At 37.5% G+C, this 18,752-nt stretch overlaps 1 protein-coding gene across 1 annotated transcript in view; it reads right to left on the bottom strand.

The window, feature by feature from the left end:
- Positions 1–18,752, bottom strand: part of lsamp (limbic system associated membrane protein) — a 93,320-nt gene that overhangs the window by 7,040 nt on the left and 67,528 nt on the right. The window contains exons 6-8 of the mRNA XM_015016740.1: positions 14,814–14,945; positions 13,652–13,772; positions 2,282–2,430 (exon numbers count right to left, since the gene is read on the bottom strand). Coding sequence (XP_014872226.1) covers positions 2,282–2,430; positions 13,652–13,772; positions 14,814–14,945 — 402 coding nt within the window. The remainder of the gene's footprint in view (positions 1–2,281; positions 2,431–13,651; positions 13,773–14,813; positions 14,946–18,752) is intronic.

Genomic DNA, 18,752 nt, shown 5'->3' with positions numbered 1-18,752 from the left:
TTACAAAAACAAAATCACATAAAACAAACTACATTACTTAACTCACACCCTGAAGCAAGCTCAAGCTGCGGTCAAACATCATTAGGCAGCACTGCTGCAGATGCTCTGGTCTGGAAGCTGGCGGACCTGATTTAACTCTGCCTCTGCATCTCATGTTTTACAGCTCCGGAAAGAGCAACATTATTTCATAAAGGGTTTAGGTAATGCTTTTTTTTTGTGCTGGTATTTGTGACTGAATGTCAGTGTGCCATCTGCAGTGTTTTTCAGAAGTGAACCTTTCCCCTTGTTATTATCTTACAACAAATGCTACATTTTCAAAATTACAAAAAAAAAACAGAAAAAAAAAACACAATCTGAGATGGGTGGCATACATCGGCATTTAGCTCTCTTTGGCCTGACACCAAGGCCAACGCCCTTAGGAGTTACTTAACTAGTAAAATCTAATGTTTTTCTGTCCATCAAAAGATAGAAAGACTATGTCACAACTTAAAAACATACAATGCCATAGATGTTCCTCTAAACAGGTTGGCCAATAAGAGCATTGTGCAGAAGAGCAACTGAGAGATAAATTGGTAACTTTATGAAGAGATTCACAGCTCAAGTGGGAACATTTTTTTTTTTTTTGACTGGACACCAACACTCCTGTCAACGCCTCCTGCACTCCACAAATCTGCCGTTTATGGAGCAGTGCCAAGAATTAAGCCATTGTGGACACAAACCTCATTACCGGTTTTGCCACAAGTCATGTAGGGATCATCACAGTGAGCATATGGAAAAATGTGATCCAGTCACATCAGAACAATATGGAGCTTTTGGCCTGTCACTTCATTTCATTTATGTTGCCATATCCTTTGTGAATTTCCTAGTGTATTATTTTCTTCCTTGTACATTTGAATTCATTTTTCTCCTTTTCCCGTTTGGTTTGAAGATATTTTCTGAGTCTTAGTTCAGCTCCCATTTTCTTAATTACTCCCCCCACCCCCTGCCCTCTCTCTGCCACAGCTGTTCCATATCACCTGATAAGTTCATCTCATTCCTTTGTCATTTTCTACCTCTGCCTCTCTATTTGAGCTCCTGGCTTTTTCTTGTTTCTGTGCTGTACTTTTTGTTCTTCTGCACATCACTCCATGCTCCATCTCCTGTTAACCTTGTTTCAAGACTTACAAGATTTCTTTTTCTATTAAACCTTCCACAGACCTTTTTCAAATGGCTCTCTGCGTACTAGCCCTGCTTCAATCATACAAAAGATGACAGTATTGTAATATTGTGTGTAAAAGACAACACTTTATGATACAATCCTGGCAGTGAAGGCAATGTTTAATCATTAATCATTTATTTTTATTCCAGGCTGTTGTGATCTCCAAAAGCTGATTGGAAAGTTTTCGCTAACAAAATTATGGGAAATAAAATATTTCCAGAAGGAGCTTGTGTGATCAGCCATCTACATGCTGTTAACAAAGAGAGAGGGTAAAACTAATTGTTATTCACGGCAGCAAATACAGTTTCAGTTTTGCTCGAGTTTTCTTTTACTCGGTTAAATGCACAGGAACAGGTTCAGATCAAACCAAACAAATGAGCAGACATACCTCAAACCAGCATGACATGATGATTTGGCTCTTTTTTTTTTGTAGCAAGAGGACCTGTTCATCTTCAACTTACAAAACTGACTTTTCCATCAGACATGGTTGCACTATTTTAGTTGCAACTGAATACAGGAATAAAGAAAAAAAAATCCCTTTGAAAAAGTCTGGACCTCAGTTTCTAACCTCTCTATTGATCCCATCAGCAGTTCCTTCCTGTTGCTACACCTGGTAAGGACCAGAACTTATAATGATGTCCTTACCTCTGGTGATGAAGACTCATGGAAACTTGAGTTTGTGAACTGTTGAAATTGAAGACTTTAAATCTTTCTCAACTTTCAAATGTCACCTTCGCTTTTTTGCCGCGTGTCTATATTTCCACACAAGACTGCCTTCAAAGCAGAGATATGTCTACCCTATAACTAATATGCAGAGAGGGGCTTTACGTCTCTTCCTGGCTTCCAGATGTCCACCGGTAAAGCTTGTAGCGAAGCTGAAAAAATCTGCAGTGAGAAAACTCTGTGCTGATATATTTAACGATTCAGAGGGAAATGAGATGAATTGAATTAGCACTTTAAAGTCAACATGTTTCGTAGGTTTTAAAGTTAGAGAGGCAGTGTACCTCTAAAGAACCAATCACGTTTGGATAAAAAAAAAAAAACCTGCTTTATACAATATAAGGCCACAGACTCGGTACTCACTATAGAGGAAAACGCTGGCACTCTGAGCACCCAGACGGTTTGAGGCCACACAGGTGTAGTTCCCGTAATCTTCTTCAGTGACATTGGCAATCATGAGGACAGTGTTACCGCCAAGAATCTGGATATTGATGCCTTGAGTATTAGACAGCCTGAAAAAGGGAGACAAACAGAAAGAGGAAGAACAATTCCAGGTGGAGAGTTATCTGCCAAATCAAAAAGCATGAGAGTTGGTTGAAAATGTAGATAAACATGACACACGAATTTGATGCGAGCAAGCAGTAGCAAAGTTCAATGTTGTGCATTGGAGCTTAGTGTAGCTCCTGCAGGTATGGGAGGGGCCAGGAAGGGTTAGTCATTTTCAACTTTTTTCATTAACAGATTGATACAATGCAGCAAACTTGACTTTTGTGAGGGACTGCAGCACTCTTCTCAGATTTATTTTTTCTTTCCACCGAATAAAAATGACAAAACTGCTGTTTTAAAGCTTGAGTTATGTGCAGTCAGATGTCCTTGAGAATGAAACATCCTTTCTATTCCAATTATTTGCTGACAAATTCCCACAACACAGTTTGGCAGCCCTGTCTGACAGGGACAGTATTCATACTTCTTTAGCATTTTCACACCTTGTGCCATAACAACCATAAACTTCAATGTGTTTTCTAGGGATTTTAGTTTGAAGACATGCCTTCCACATGTAGAGCTTTGCTTGATGACTGAACAAGTTTTATTTTGGTTTTGTTTTGCCTGACATAATTCACTTCCTGGAATTATGGATCACTGTAGTTCTTTCAGAGTTACAGTGCCTAAAAAACAATCACCACTTTGAATGTTTTACTCTTTTAATTGATTTTGCAAATAAAATAAACTTTTAGCATTTTTTTAACCAAAAATTAAAACAAATAAATAATAATAATAATAATAATAATAATAATAATAATAATAATAATAATAATAATAATAATAATAATAATAATAATAATGTTAAATTGAAAACTGATTTCTACAAAATATTCACAATGATCATTTAACAGTTGGGTAGTGACTAAATCAAAATGGAGTTTTGTTGGACATGAGATGAGACACGCTCCACTCCACCACAAACACACATCTCCAGTGTGAAGCATGGTGGTGGCAGCTCATTCTGAGCATCCAGCTAAAGCTATACAGAAATGAAAGTGGATGTTCTGGAGTGGCCTAGTCAAAGACCAGACCACAATTCAATTGAGAATTTGTGGCTGGACTTCCTTTGCAATGAAGAATGGAGGAAAACTGCAGCATTAAGATGCATAGCATGACTGAGATGTATCCACACAGACTCCATGCTATGATCTACTAAATACTGACTTGAAGGGGATACATATTTATGTAATCACTTTTTAAAAATGTTATATTAAATATTTGTATTGAGTTGCCCTTATATTGTAGAAATCAGTATTCATTTTAACATTAAAGGAGTTTTCTAGTAAATTATTTGGTTAAAACAGCCAAATTTTGTTCATCAGGATTAATTTTTAAAAGTAATAAAAGGGTAAAATATCAAAGGGAGCGAATGGAGTGGGGTGCAGTTATACCAGACTCTATTCTTGGATAACGAGTTGAACAAAACTCTGTGAAATGTTCCACACTCTGAATATTGTTTTGTAAACCAACCCTGGTTAAACTTCTCCAGAACTTTCCTTTTGACCTGTTGGATGTGATCCTTGTTCTTTGCGATGCTTTATGTTCACCAACATTTTCTAACAAACCTCTGATGCCTTCGCAGAACAGCTGGATTTATACCGACAAGTTCACTATGTAGGTGACTCCTGAAGGCAGTTATTGCATCGGGTTTTATTTACTTGCGTTCCAATTCATATAAGCAAACCAAACTTCAGAATTTCATTTATATTTTTTTTTACATATGGTTTTAATTCGACAAAATGTGAAAACTAAAACATTATACGAAGGACTGTCAGGTATAAGTCTACTTTGAGTCCAGTTTGCTTCAGTAAAAGTGTACAACCCACTGAAAACCATTCCCTTAATTATCATACTCAAATAAAAGTATTTTTATGAAAAGATGCACATGATACATTCCTGCTTGTCCTCGAAGCATTTCACATCCTGAACGAGGTGAAGTTCATTTCAGGCGCCTCAACTTAATCCTGCTTAAGCCTGTGTAATTGGTAATCGGAATATGAGCAGGAGAGCGAGACGTTTGTGCTGACGCATGCTCGGCTGATAGAAAGTATTAACATAAAAAGGGAAACTCACATCATAGCGCACAGCATAATTCGGCACACAGGGGAGTGGGGGAACTTGATAAAGTGCTGAAGCCCTTACCATGGGGACACCTTGGGAACGGAGGCGGCAGCGGCGGTGGCGAGCGCATTTGTGTTTGAGAGTCAAAGAGAGAGCATGAAGAGAGGCCAAGTGCTCCAGCAGTGCCCCGCGCTTCATCTAAAAGCAAACCTCTCGGCTGCAAAGATAAGGCCAGAAGCAGCGGCAGCAGATATATTCTCCGGTGCTTTTTCATGAGAAGTGACTGCACTATTAAAAAGGCCTCTCTGCCCACCGAACCCACTGAGAAAACCAGATAATACGCAGAGCTGCAGGGAGCCGAGAGCAAACAGCTGCTTTCACAAAAGATTACAATTGATGATAGTGATGCAGCCGCGAGGGGGTAAACTGACCTAAAGAGGATCAAAGAACTTTCTTTTGTTGTCGGAGTGCAAGTCTTTTGTTCTCATTAGTGATGCGAAGGTTATTTATTTAAGAGCAGAAAGCCGAGCGCTTTGTCTTCAGTTCAGCTTTCGACAAGCTCAACGTTGCTTCCCTTGGTGCCCTTTTTTTAATCTGCAATCTGCACTTTTACTGAGCAAGGATTTAAAATGTATCCTTATATATATTCCTGCATGTTTGCCAGCTTCTTAATCTAGAACAAGACTGGAACTTTTCATCGAAAAACGTCGCCAGAAACGGTGCAATTTTTGTTTTCTTTATTTGTCAGAGCAGCGCATTTAAGAAATTGCTATCTTTCTCCACAGGAAGAGGGCAGCAGAGCGCTACAGGACGTCTTTCAGCATTTGACGCCTGCCTCACATAGCTGCTGCGCAACATTAAACCTCAGACCAAAATGATTTGACCTCTCAATTTAGCGGACAGCGCGCTGCGTGAGCGCCGGACTGCGGTCCTGGGCCGGCGCAGATGAAACACTGGAGCAAATCATCAGATGGACAGATTTGATTGTGCGATGTGTAGGAGGAGCACTGAAAGTAGGTTATCACTGCCAGGGAATGTGACAGGCCTGTTATGATTCAAGGCTGATGATAAATGTAATCAAGTGGAGAGTCCTGCTGAGAGTCACAACCCAGGGATGATTGAAAATGGTCCATGGGTAGTGACAGTCGTCTATCGGCTGACAAAAAAACAAAACAAAAACAAATGTATCTGTCTGTCACATTAGCTGACAGCTCTGTTTGAAAATTCTTCAAGTCAGAAGTTTGGTGTCTTACAAAAAAAAAGAAAAAAAACTTCAACCTTTTCACATTAAAATTTTTCTCACGAATGAGAATTTAAAACATATTGTATGTGTGGAGCCATTATCCTGAGTGCCCTAAATAAAATGCAAGTGCCTTTAGTCCATTTAATGTCAGTGTTAAAGTATAAATCTTTTATAAAACATGGAACAAGTGAGGCACGCTTACAAACCAACCAAAACAAAGTAATCCAAGCGAGAATTAATCTGAGAAGCACCAATGCTAACAATGGAGGAGCTGAAATGATCCACAGCTTGTGTGTGTTTTTTTTTTTTTTTTTTTTTTTTTTTTTTTTTTTTTTTTTTTTCCCCCACAATTAACAGTTGCTGTTGCACAACAACTATTAGTTGTGAGTGCCACGGATTTGGCTTTTAGAAAACCATTGTTCAAAAAAAAAAAGATCAGATGAAGGTACATTCTGCAGTTTTTACCGGACACACCAAAAGATGTGGAAACAAGGTGCTCTGGTCAGTGGAGACCATAAGTATGCCTAAACACAAAATGATTTGTACACAATTCCCATCATGAAACATAACAGTGGCAGCATCATCCTGAAGGGAAACTTTTTTCTAGCAAGACAAGTAAAGCTCTCTTATAGTATAGTATAGTATAGTATAGTATAGTATAGTATAGTATAGTATAGTATAGTATAATATAGAATAATCGAGTTAGAAGACACTTTATATCAAAATATGGGTTAGGAGAAAATACAGACATTTGATTATTGGGTGACAAAAGTTTGCATTTTTTTTTTTTTTTGGTTAAGGCATTTCATATTTGGCCAATTGTTTCTGCTGTTGACAGAATAAACCTAGTTTGTAGATGTGGATAGACTGTGAAGACGGGAACCAAAAGTGTTTTTCCTGTAATGGCAGCAAAATGAAATGCATGCTGGACTTTTCAGATTTTTATCTGTGAAAATTTTGCAAACCTTGCATTCTTTTCCTTCCCCTTGTGGTGATTGAGAGAAAATCCCAATAAAACACAATTTTTTTTTTTTACTTTAATTTAATAAAATGTGAAAGATATTAAGTGGTGTAAGTACATAGGCACGTTTCTGTGTTAATGGAGAGATTTTACCAAGAATTAATTGAAAATTCCCTCACATTTATGACAGTTTGCTCTGGACCTTATCACATTATTAAATCATCATTATGGCAACAAGTATCTATGAGTTATCACCCACAGCCTGCTGATTTAAGACGATGCTCAGCCCTCTGAGGTAAACCAATTATTTATGTGCTGTGGGCTCTCAGATTGTTGCGCTGTGGGAGATGCTGTGAAGTCATGATTCATTTCTGTTTTAGAGCACGAGCTGGGCTTTATCGCCTGAGGGGGTCCACGAATCCGTGCGAGACAGACTGAAGGTGGAGATGCACACAGACACAGTTGAGTTAAGCCTCTATGCTCAGTGCTCTGCACACCAGCATTCGCTCACATGCTTGTGCCAAGCCGCTTGTTCCAAATCTAGAGAGTTTGCTTTGCCAGCTTTAAAAACTTCCAATTATGTCATAACATTGCAAAAAAAAAAAAAAAAGGGGACATCTTTTAGTTTTGCATATATTATATGTCGAGTCCACAATCAAAATTTCTTATTCTCCACATACGTTGTTGTTGCTGAATCGGAAACGAAAGCTGTGTTAAAGTACAAGAGCTGAAGAGAAACAATTAGCTGCAATTATATGAAGACCATGCTAATATAATCTGGCATGACAACTGTATTTGTGCTCTAAATACCAGGCTGGCATATGAAAGGTCCACTGTTATTATGTTCAAGGTTACAAATTTTTTGCCATTCTTTATCTCCAGAAAAATATTTGTGGTGACATCTGGTGTGACTTTTAGAAAATGGTCTTCAGGAATAAATATGATTTCTAATTTATGCAGGGGGTAGACATTTAGCTGAAACTCTGGAATATTTATGAGAGCTTCCAGAAGTATTATTTGAAAGAAAAAGATGAACAAAAAAAAAACTTTTATAAAAATCTGTATTTCTACAACTGTAATTATCAGCAGAGGTGACAATAAAAACCTCGGCAAGAACAAAAGCTTTGATTTAGCTGTGACTAAAGTGATTTTTTTTACTTGTAAAGGCATAATTACATAGCAAATGTCTATTTTCTGAAATGTGATAACCCTGTGTTAAAAGCTTATTCAGTTTATAGACTCACGCACACAAGATCTAATAGAGTTGTACTAAAAGACTGGGAACCTATTTTTATTTATGTTTTGTTTCTGATAAAATATATTTTTCAAAACTAAAACACATAATCAAAGAGAATAGCACACACATGTCTTATGTGTTACAGTTCCAAGTCAAAGTGGCAGAGCAAAATAGGAAAATGAGAAAAAAAAGAGCAAAGGCTTTCTACATGTTACAAAAACTAACTCTTCATTTATAATGTGTCACAAAAATGAAAACAGTGATGAAGCTGGATCAGTAATTTCTCTCATCGTGTGTTCTCTAATAATGTGGTTGTCCAATTATTTCTGCCTTCTTTTGTGGAAAATGAAACTTTCAACTCCAGTGAAGGGAAAACATTTGACCAAACATTATCATACTGTCTCAGAATGATTTGATTACTAAAAACGAAATAAGTTAAGGACAGGGGGTGGAAAAGAAAGCTTGAAATAAAGCGAACAAAAACAGCTTGGAAAAAAAAAATCATACTTCCATATTCCATGTGACTGAAATATTCTATCAAATGGAGGATAATGGAGTATAATGGAGTACCAGCAAACTGGTAGTCTCATCTCAGTGAGTTGCTGAAAGCAAACGGTGGCTTGGTGAAGAGCATATAGCTGTTGACTATCTCCTGTGGGAAGTTGACCCACAGCTCAAATAAATGGCTCATATAGGCATTGCTTTAACAAACATGACAGGCAGATGGAAGATAACGGGGCCGTCAAGACTCAACCTTGTTAACGTCTCCTGATTCCTTATCTGCAGCATATTAACTACAAAGGTCCCAAAGGAAAACTTCCAGAGCTGTGTTGCTCTTTAAACTGAGAAATGACTGTTCTGAAGAGGTAGTTCCTGATTCGAAAGTTATTTAGCTATTTATTGGAGTTATTATTATTAGCTTTTCTACCTGTCATTGATATGCACTTTTTGTTTAAAAATCAGTATGTGATTTATAGCCACATAGTGCCATTTTACACCACAATATATTAACTATATTATTTTCAGTTGGTATAAGTTGACACATTTAATTGACTTTTTATGCAACTTTTAAAGCAACTTTGCATTAAAAGTGTCATTATTTACGGAATGGCACTTCATGACTACAGTTATAAATATTAATAAAGAGTTCTTTATGTTCAATACTGGTGTTATGCCATATTTATGACAATGCCATGTCAGTCTTATGAACACCCCTTCAAATAAAGTGCTACCAAATGTGATATATGTCAGAAAGAAATTTGACTTTGTGATTTAACGTTTTGAAATCGAGTCTGTGTTTCTTTAAGAAACTCTTGGTCTTTTTGACACTCTGCCTTCCGGAAGTCTTCACAACACCGCTCCTCTATTAATCCATTTACAATGTTTTCACCAGCGATTCTCTGAGAAGTAGCTTGTATAATGAGCTCAGCACATGTGCAGTTCTACCAGGAGTTTGCTAAAAGCTGCTGGTGCTCTGCGAGGAGAAAGCTCAGAAGCTGCAGCTCTGAGGAGGAGCTTCGTCCTTGAAGGCAGGGCTCGGTCCTGCCAGTTATTTTGCACAGATGAATTAGTGCCACGGGAGATTAAAGGATTTCTCAAACATGCATGAAAGGATCAAATCAACAGTCCACACAGGTTTCTGATGAAGAAATAACATTATAACATAATGCAAAACACAAAAATGTGGATTTTACGTAACACCCCCTGTTTAATCTGCAGGCAAAACTCTCAGAATGTTCACGGTTTTTGAGATAAACCTGTATATTGCAAATGTTGAGTTCTGTGGTAGGTGATTTTAGCAGCAGTTGTTAAGTTTAAGTGATTATTGACCAGCCGTAGAAGATGTTTGAAAATATGTGTGGTTGTTTAAATGCATGAGCTTGAAAGGAGAGATTTATGGTCGCTGTCAAATGGAAAGAGCTGCTTTACAATATAAAAGTTGGATGTGCCTTAGTAAAAGCATCTGTGTATACTCAGTTTTAACATCCCTTTAATGCTGCCATGGCTACAATTTAGATGATGCAGCATGGTTGTGTTAAATCTGAGTTTGGATTGGATAGGAGTTGGCATCAAAATGTCCACAGTAGTATGTCTACATAGGAAATCTAATGCTGTAATGAAAAGTGTCGACTTTCAAATATATCACTTTTAACTTCAGCAAAAATTTTGACAGCATCATTAAACGGCAATTGAAATGCCAATTTTACTGATGACCTTTGTGTTCGTGAAGTTAAACCAACGAACCGTGCAAGCTCATGAGCAAGACATCACCTTTAGAATCAGGTAAGGAAGACAGAATATGCTACAGAGCATTAACTTTGGTTCTTGCAGAAGACGTATAAAATTAGGAAGCCAACCATGGCTAAATTGCAGTTTTATGGTGCATTAGGATCACCATCCAAGGAGAAAGAGGAATAACACTTTCCACTGGCAGAGAGGGAGCTGAGTTGCCATGAAGAGGCACAGAGCCAGAATCCTCCAGGGGATAAAACCACTGAGATAGATGAAGGTTGCAAACAACAGATAATGCAAAAATATTTCAGCGACCATAAATCTCTCCTTTCAAGCTCAGACGTGATAGGCCTATTACTTTGGAGACCAAGTCTCTGATAACACATGTGCCACTGCTCTAATATTTCCTTGCTATCTTCGGTAAACTTTTCCTGCTGTAGCAGTGGGATGAGAGAAATTACACATCATTGATTTCTTTCTTTTTTTATTTTTTTTATTATTATTATCCACAGAGGCCAAAGCTTTCCTAGCACGAGGAGGCGGGAGGTGAGTTTACTGCAAATGAGCAAAATGTCTGAGGTTGTTGAGAGTCAAGTGCTGAATTGAAACAACTTGAATGTCATTACCTTTGAGCATCATTTCATTTCGATTGTATTCCAGTACTTTTTTTAGACAGATGCATGAGACTTGAATTGATGGCTTTCTAATGGACGTCTGGCTGGTAACACAATTTGGAATACGGCACGGAACGCGGGGAGCTTGATTTGTGTTTTCATTGATTTATGAAGGGAGAGATTTTTAGTTGCAGTACTTCATGAAACAATTGGTTGCAACAAGACGGATGATCTGTCCTTTGTCTCTTCAATAAAGAATGTCAAAAAAATCCACTCCTTCCCAAGTAATAGCATTCAATTAAGAGACTAACAGCCAAGGGAGAGCTGAAGTGGGTGATTAGTCATTATTGAACTACAATGATGATTTCATCCTACATTACAATGGGACCACTACGGTTCTATTGTCTATTAATACTTGAAAAAGAGAAGGAAAAGATCCAATTATAAGCAATGGACAAAGAGACACAAAAAATGTGTAGAGCTGGCAGAAAAGTGATTAAGTTTCTGCTATATATCAACACAGGACAATATGCAAGGAAAGCTACTGAAACTCGGAAAACAGTGAAAGCAAGTATTTTAGACAAACACTGCAACATAGGAGGCACTATTTAATAAGGTGCTAAGTAATGTACAAGTAAGTAACTTACTGTTCACGATAAATAAATGTAGTTATTTAAGCTAAACAATTCTGCCTGTAAATAACTAACATATTTTTTTTTCCTCTCCAACTCTTGGAAAGTCGGTTTAGGTCTTCATGTCCAGTCTTGGAGAGCTATTGACCTGCAACATTCATCTGCATCCCTGCTTCAACACACCTGGATCCCCTCCTGAGCATGTCATTCAGCTCTGCAGCAGTCCAGTAACAGTTGAATCAATTGATTCAGGTATAGTGACAGTAGGATGCATCTATATTTTTGTAAAATTACTATATATATATATATATATTTCTACAAAAATGTGTGTCCACACAACAAGTTGCAGCGCCACAGAAAATGATGTGGAGAACGATCCAAAAAACACTGGATTATGTCATATCTGTTATTTGTGAGAATCGGGTGCATGTGGATAGAGAGAGATAGAGCTTCATTTTCATCATTTAAAAACAAATCTACGTCTCACATGGCCACATGGAAACATAAAGCCAGCGTTTTGAAATTTGTAAACTGGAAACCGATTTCAAAACTGATGATTTCTCATCTCCCAAGATGCTCAATCCATGTGGACCAACAGCCTAGATTTTGCAGACAGACCTAAAACCATCTCTGTGTAGACGGGGCCTAAAAGACTAGAGTTGGGGACCTATTGTTCAGGTCACTTCTATGTTGTTTCTGCAAAAAGCCATCACATATCTGTCACAAACAGTCCTTTTCAAGACACAAACTCCTTAAGGCGAAGTGAGCCTAGAAAGGAGTACACACTTCAAAATACAATGGATGTAAAGGGCTGAAGTGTGCCAAGACAGAAGAGATTACTGGACTTTAGCTCGGAATTGATGGATGAACGTTTTATTGATCACAGAAGGGAAATTTATTTACTTATACAGTGGCTTTGCAAAAGCATACCACTTGAATTTTTCCGTATTTTGTCTCATTACAACCACAACCATAAATATGTTTTTTTGGAATTTTATGTGAAAAACCAACACTAAGTGGTATGCAGTTGTGAATTGGGATAAAAGATTATACATGATACAAAACATATTGTACAAATAAAAAACTGAAAACTCTGGTGTGCAAACATATTAAGTTCCCCTGAGTCAGTACTTTGTGGGACCACCTTTTGCTGCAGTTGCAGTTGCAAGTCTTTTTAGGATACGTCTATACCGGCATTGCACATCTAGTGACTGAAAATTACCCATTCTTCTTTGTAAAACAGCTCAAGATCAGTCAGATTAAATGGAACACATTTGTGAACAGCAATTTTTCGAATCTTGCCACAGATTCCCGATTGAGTCCAAGTCTGGACTTCGACTGTGTCTGTATAACACATGAATATGTTTTGTTTTAAACTGCTCCATTAAAGCCCTCTCTTTATGTTTGGGGTGGTTGTTCAGTTGTTCTGTAGACTCCAAAGTTTTCTTCCAAGACTGCCCTGTATTTAGCTCCATTCTACTTTGACCATGCTTCCTATCCTTGCTGAAGAAAAGTAACCCCAGATCATGATGCTGCCACCACCATATTTGACAGTGGGGATGGTCTGTTCAGAATGATATGACATGTCACTCTTTTTGTATTTTGACCAAAAAAGTAACATTTTGGTTATTTGAAGGTAGAAATGTTTTTAAACATCATAGGCTGAAAAAAAAATAGTGTCCTCTAAATGACACAACCTACACTACTTGGAAACAGCTGAAAAAAGTAGACAGCTGCCAACCAATGTCCTCAGAATACAGATCTCTGACTTCAACTTGATTGTGAGACGGTGCCAGCAGAAAGTGCATTTTCGAAGGATACTGAAGCAAATGTCACTCCCTCTCAGCACCCAAGCAACATTCTGCAAATCTGTGGTTGAATGTAATAAAATTTAAATAAATATTTGTTTGGAGTATCTGTGATGAGTTGTTTCCAGTGCAATTTGGTTTTGTAAAATTATTGACAATTTATTAATGTCAATATTTCTGTCCATCTTGAACTTAATGTCAAAGAAATCACACAAGCACAAAACACCCAGCGTTTATGAGGACAATTTTATCTTCTGTCGTTTCAAAATCCACAGTCTATCACATCCCCGTAATTTTTTTTCTTAGGCATAATTAGGAACATGCAGCTCCGTATGGGGTGGCTGCCTGAGATCCTGCTGATGAACATGAAGGGGGAAAAAATAGATGTGAGGTAAGTTGTACCTTTTGTCGTCTCTGTACCATTCAAACTCCGGTGTGGGCACGGCGGCGGCCTCACACTGCAGGGTTCCCAGGCGGCCCACTGGAGGCTCTGAGCTCTGGGTTTTCCTTATTGACGGAGGATCTGCAAAGACACAGACCAAGAAATCACATTTACCCGTAGCATTTAATTTTATCTGAAAGAAAAACTTGCCACAATTAAAATTATTTTTTAAAGTTTTTTATTAAAATGTGTAGGTTTTAACATAGTATATTATTTTAGAGTAGCATATTACTCCTAATAATCTAGTGAATATTAACCAACATCAAAGGCATTTCATTAAGAACTCAGTGATGGAGTCAGAGACTCCTTTCTTATAGAAAAAGACTTTTAGTTCATTTCCATCGTAAAAAGTGGACACAAGATCAAGTGCACTTTATGAGATTTTTTAGCAGACTTTTCTTGAAAGCTCATATCAAGTTTTAACCCATCAGTACCACACAGTACTTTGCTAAAGCAAAGGAGATTGTTAAGGTTTTGACATAACAAATGGACCTTTGACAAAACGTCCCATTTTAACAGGTAGATTAGTATTCATCGCGCACATATCTTTACAAACAATTGCCAGCAAAGCTTTCCAAATGGATTTATGCCCATCTTCCATTTAAGATTAAATTCCAAAAGAAAGCTTAATATACACTGAAATGTTCTCCTATCTGGCACTCAGACCTGGTGTGAGTACGACTTGGGCAAACAGCCACATGTGATTTGTTCAGATCAAAGGGAATTTTTGAATACCATGAGGAGTAATTAGTTTAGTGACGCCTCATGAGCCGTCTATCAAACCCCGAAGAGCTAGAATCCGTAATAATATGGACCACTGAAAGGAGGTAATTATCCTCTTTTTGAAATTCTAAGTGTCTATTTAAATGACGATGTGGTGGGTGAGACCTGCCATAGAAGTAATAGCGGCAATCAGTGCAAGGCATCTCTTCCTTTTTTTTTCCACCTGGTTTCATTTTGGGAACGACAGGGGAGTGCTCCAGAACTTTGAAGACATCTCTAGTTCTTGCTTAGCTTTACATTGCATCAATTCTCTATAAAATTCAATAATAAATGTGGAAAAAAATATTCATGAGCATTCACAGAAGGCATTTAAACGTGCAGCGGCATCTTGCTACTTACAGTTGACAACAACGTTGACATATTTGACATCAGGCGTGGCGACATCGTTGCTGGCTTTGCATTCATAACGACCTGCTTGGTTTCTCATGATGCCTATAATGTCCAGGTACTCCTCTCCATCCAGCGGCTCGGCTGTGGAAAGATGGAATCGATGAGTGACAGAACAAGACAAGGAGGAAACTTGAGAATTAATTGAAGTAAAAGAAAAAAAAACAAGTATATAAATGGCAACACCTTCGAAACATGTCCATGTATGACCTTTATGACTCATGTAAAGATGTGTTTTTGACTAAACTAAACTACAGAACAAGAGGAAATATCATGCGAAAGAATGACTGGCAGAACAATATTTGTAAAATAAATGTTAAACCAGGATTTGTAAATGTTCTTCAGCTTTTGCTTAACAGCAATATGTCTTTCTCTATAATCAAAAATTCTTCATAGTTTTGAGATGTTTAGATCAGAAGTAGTGGGAAAACAAATTTTGAAAAAAAAAAAATCAACCAACCAAACATTATTTATAGAGCACACCTAAGTAACTCAAAACCATTCAAACTGTTGACATCCAGATGCTAAGAAGACAACAAAAACATAAAAAGCTCAGTTTCCTCAGGTTTCAGAGTCTATAGGAACATCCAGAAACAACCGGAGTTCTGAGCACAAACTTATTTTGCCAACATGTTCGTGGTTAAGCTCCACAGGGAGGCCTCAGCAAGGAGCCCATTAATCAGATAAGCAGCCAAGAGGTTCAAGATTAGAGGAGCTACAAACATCATTAGACTAGGTGGGTAAAATATGTTGACAGGATAACTTTTTATTCACTTCACAAACCGGTGGAAAACTAACAGAGCAAATGAACAAACATCCCCACTGGTAGCATCATGGCGTGGTAATGTTTTTCTTTAGCAAGGACAGGAAAGCTCATCAGAGAAGATGGATGTAACCGAGTGCAAGTGTGAAAAGTATGAGACAATGAATTACATAGAACAAGAGATTCCCTCGTTTTAGTTATGTTAGAATGGACCAGTGAAAGTCCAGACAAACAGAATTTAATCAGTTGCAATACTTGAAAAAGTATTTTAAGCAGATCTTAATCCGATTTAACTGAGCTGGAGCAAAATCTGAAGTCTTAAAATCTGCAAATATGGTACAGACACAACAGCAGGTCTGTGACTGTAAGTAGAGGAAAAGGTGATTCTTTCAAGATTTGACAAAAAACAAAAAAAAAGCTTGAGCTCTATATACCCTTTTCCAAACTTCTTAGTCATGGTAATAGTAAAGAATCCCTCTGTGTTCTTAAAATGACAAAATGTGAAATTGTTCAATGAGCATGACTACTTTTGATAGCATCTTTAAGATGGAGATTTAGATGGTTTAAAACAATGAAACTCAAGTTTTTTCAGGGTGACTTCAGTAAAAGGTGATAATTTCACAGTTTGTGGTGAGATCAGACAGGATGGCGTCAGCATAAAGATGTCAAATTGTTTTGTGCACATGATGGAGGACAGCACTCTTGATCAATGACGTAGTCTTGTCTCTCTTTTGTTATGATACTCATGGCACACACATCAAGCCACTAAAGCGTTGGTCTGAAAAATAAAAAGGTTCTACGGAAAGGGTGAAACATCCACACACACACACATACACCATGACAGTCACTAGATGTATGCGAAGTTGATATGCTGGAGAGGTTTATTGATTTCTCATAGCTGAATAAAGCTCATAGCTAAACTGCACACATTCATGTCATTTCACTCGAGTAGCGATTCAGATTCATTCAGCTGATATTGAAAGTCTTGACTGAAGGTCTTCAACCACTTATAGCTGATTTTTTAATAGCTTCTTTGTAGTAAATTATCAAAATGTGGAGATTTGCAAAAGTCAGACAGAAGGGCACAGAGGGCAAAGTAAACCAGAGCTACTGCAGTAAGAAATCTGAGTGCTTGTTTCATGTTCAATCCAGCTAATTACCCACTTTATGCACAGTGGTTCTGCTTCCTTGACATTTGATTAAAAAAATTCAGTGTCATAAAGTCAACCTTTAAAGAAAAATCTGATTCTAATAAGACTGTATTTCTTCCAAAGCTGTGACATATTAGAGATAGGTAGGTGGGTCAGAAGGCTTAGATTGCCATGTAAACTGCACTCAATGAAAGATCTTGAAACATAAAAATAGTGTTCAACATTAAGACCTCATCATATCATTATTTGTGATATGACAATCTGTCAACATTTTAATGAGATCTGGTAAAAACTCTACTTGTGATCTAAATCCATTCTGGATATTTTTCAACCTGTCAGAAAATAGATTTTTCTTTTTTACAATTGCTAAGGCTTAGTAAGTAATAATCTCGTTGCGATCCATGTACAGCAGTGTAGATCTCATGGTGTTTCTCAGAAGATACAATTATCTGCATAGAGATAGGAGATGGTCTCCAAGGAGCCAGGGAATTTAATACTGGCCATAATACCGACTGATACTTCTCTTAATCCAAGAAAATAAGAAAGGAAGAAAATTACACTATGAAATGATTTGATTTAGGATTTATCAAAGCTGTAAAACTATATTGCCAGAGCAGTACAGAAGGAATGAGTTTTCTTTAAGGAGGTGAAATAACCACAAACAAAAGGCAAAAAAAGTAAAAAAGCTTCATCTCAATGGACACTAATACTCTGATTTTGGCTGCGTTAGTCCATCAAACTCATAAAACACCCCTATAACGACAACCCTAAAATGTCAGTCAGCTTGACTTTTCTACATGCCTTCAGATAATATCTCTAAAATAAGGCGCTGCCTTAGGGCTGAAGCAGCAAAAAAATCTAAGCTTAATGATAAAATGGCGGTCAGCTGATAAAATATCATTTCATGCTGATTGAAAGATCAGCAGGATCAGGATCAAAGTTTGCAGCACATCAGTCACCTTTCTCTGGATGAACTGTCAGACTAACATGATCGGGGACGTTAAATTGAAAATCTGTTGCCATGGAAATTCTATTGAAGTCCAATCTCGTCTTCAGCACTTTAGCTCGGTGCTGGATAAAGAACGGGAAAGGACCAGGTGACCACCAAGATCAAAGCACAGAAATGGAGAAGACAGGGAGGGAAGATAATCTAAATCAGAAACGATGAGAAAGTTGGAAAGAATTTAAAAAAAAAAAGCGATATGTTTACTCTTAGTAACTTAGTTTGCAAAGAGAGAGAATTATCAATCATGACATAGGTGTAACGTCCAAGGAAACAATCGGTTACTAAATTTCAACTGTGTTTTCTTTTCCCACCAGGGAATACAACTGCCTGACACACATAATCAATGCCTAAATGTGTCTTTCTAATTAAGAGTAATGAAGATAGATTGCTTAATCTTGTCTGTAAGGGAGCCGATTTGAGTGTGTGTACAGCACCGATAATACACATACATGTCTATGCTGAGTGAGGAGGAGTGTGGTGAGCACACAGAGCTTTCATGCATGAGCTGATGTGAAGGCAAATTTCCTTGCAGTTTTGCATGAAGCACCGAATGTAGCTGCTGGTTCAAAGTACGCACATTAAACCCCCCTCCCATGAATCCTGCTCTTGCACCATATGTCACGTTACATCGTCACATTTCCATGCTAAACAGGGTGGAGAAAAGTGAGTAGGTGTCACAAAAAAGAAGAACACGTTATGGAGAGAGGAGTAAAAAGATTGGTTTTTGGTCCATATGGTCCTCCAAAAGAGGCAGACCACACCACTAATTATCTGCTTATGCTAATGTTAACCAGCTGTAAACAGTATTCATACCACTTGAACTTTTCATATTTGTTACATTATAACCAAAAAATTTACACTTATTTTGTATTTTATTTTGTGACAGACCAGTGCTATCAAGTCTAAAATATATATATATATATATATATATATATATATATATATATATATATATATATATATATATATAT

Source organism: Poecilia latipinna, unplaced genomic scaffold, assembly GCF_001443285.1.
Source record: "Poecilia latipinna isolate Pla-1442-1.1 unplaced genomic scaffold, P_latipinna-1.0 Scaffold2056, whole genome shotgun sequence".
In the NCBI taxonomy this organism is placed as follows: domain Eukaryota; kingdom Metazoa; phylum Chordata; class Actinopteri; order Cyprinodontiformes; family Poeciliidae; genus Poecilia; species Poecilia latipinna.
This window is presented reverse-complemented; position numbering and strand designations above follow the sequence as displayed.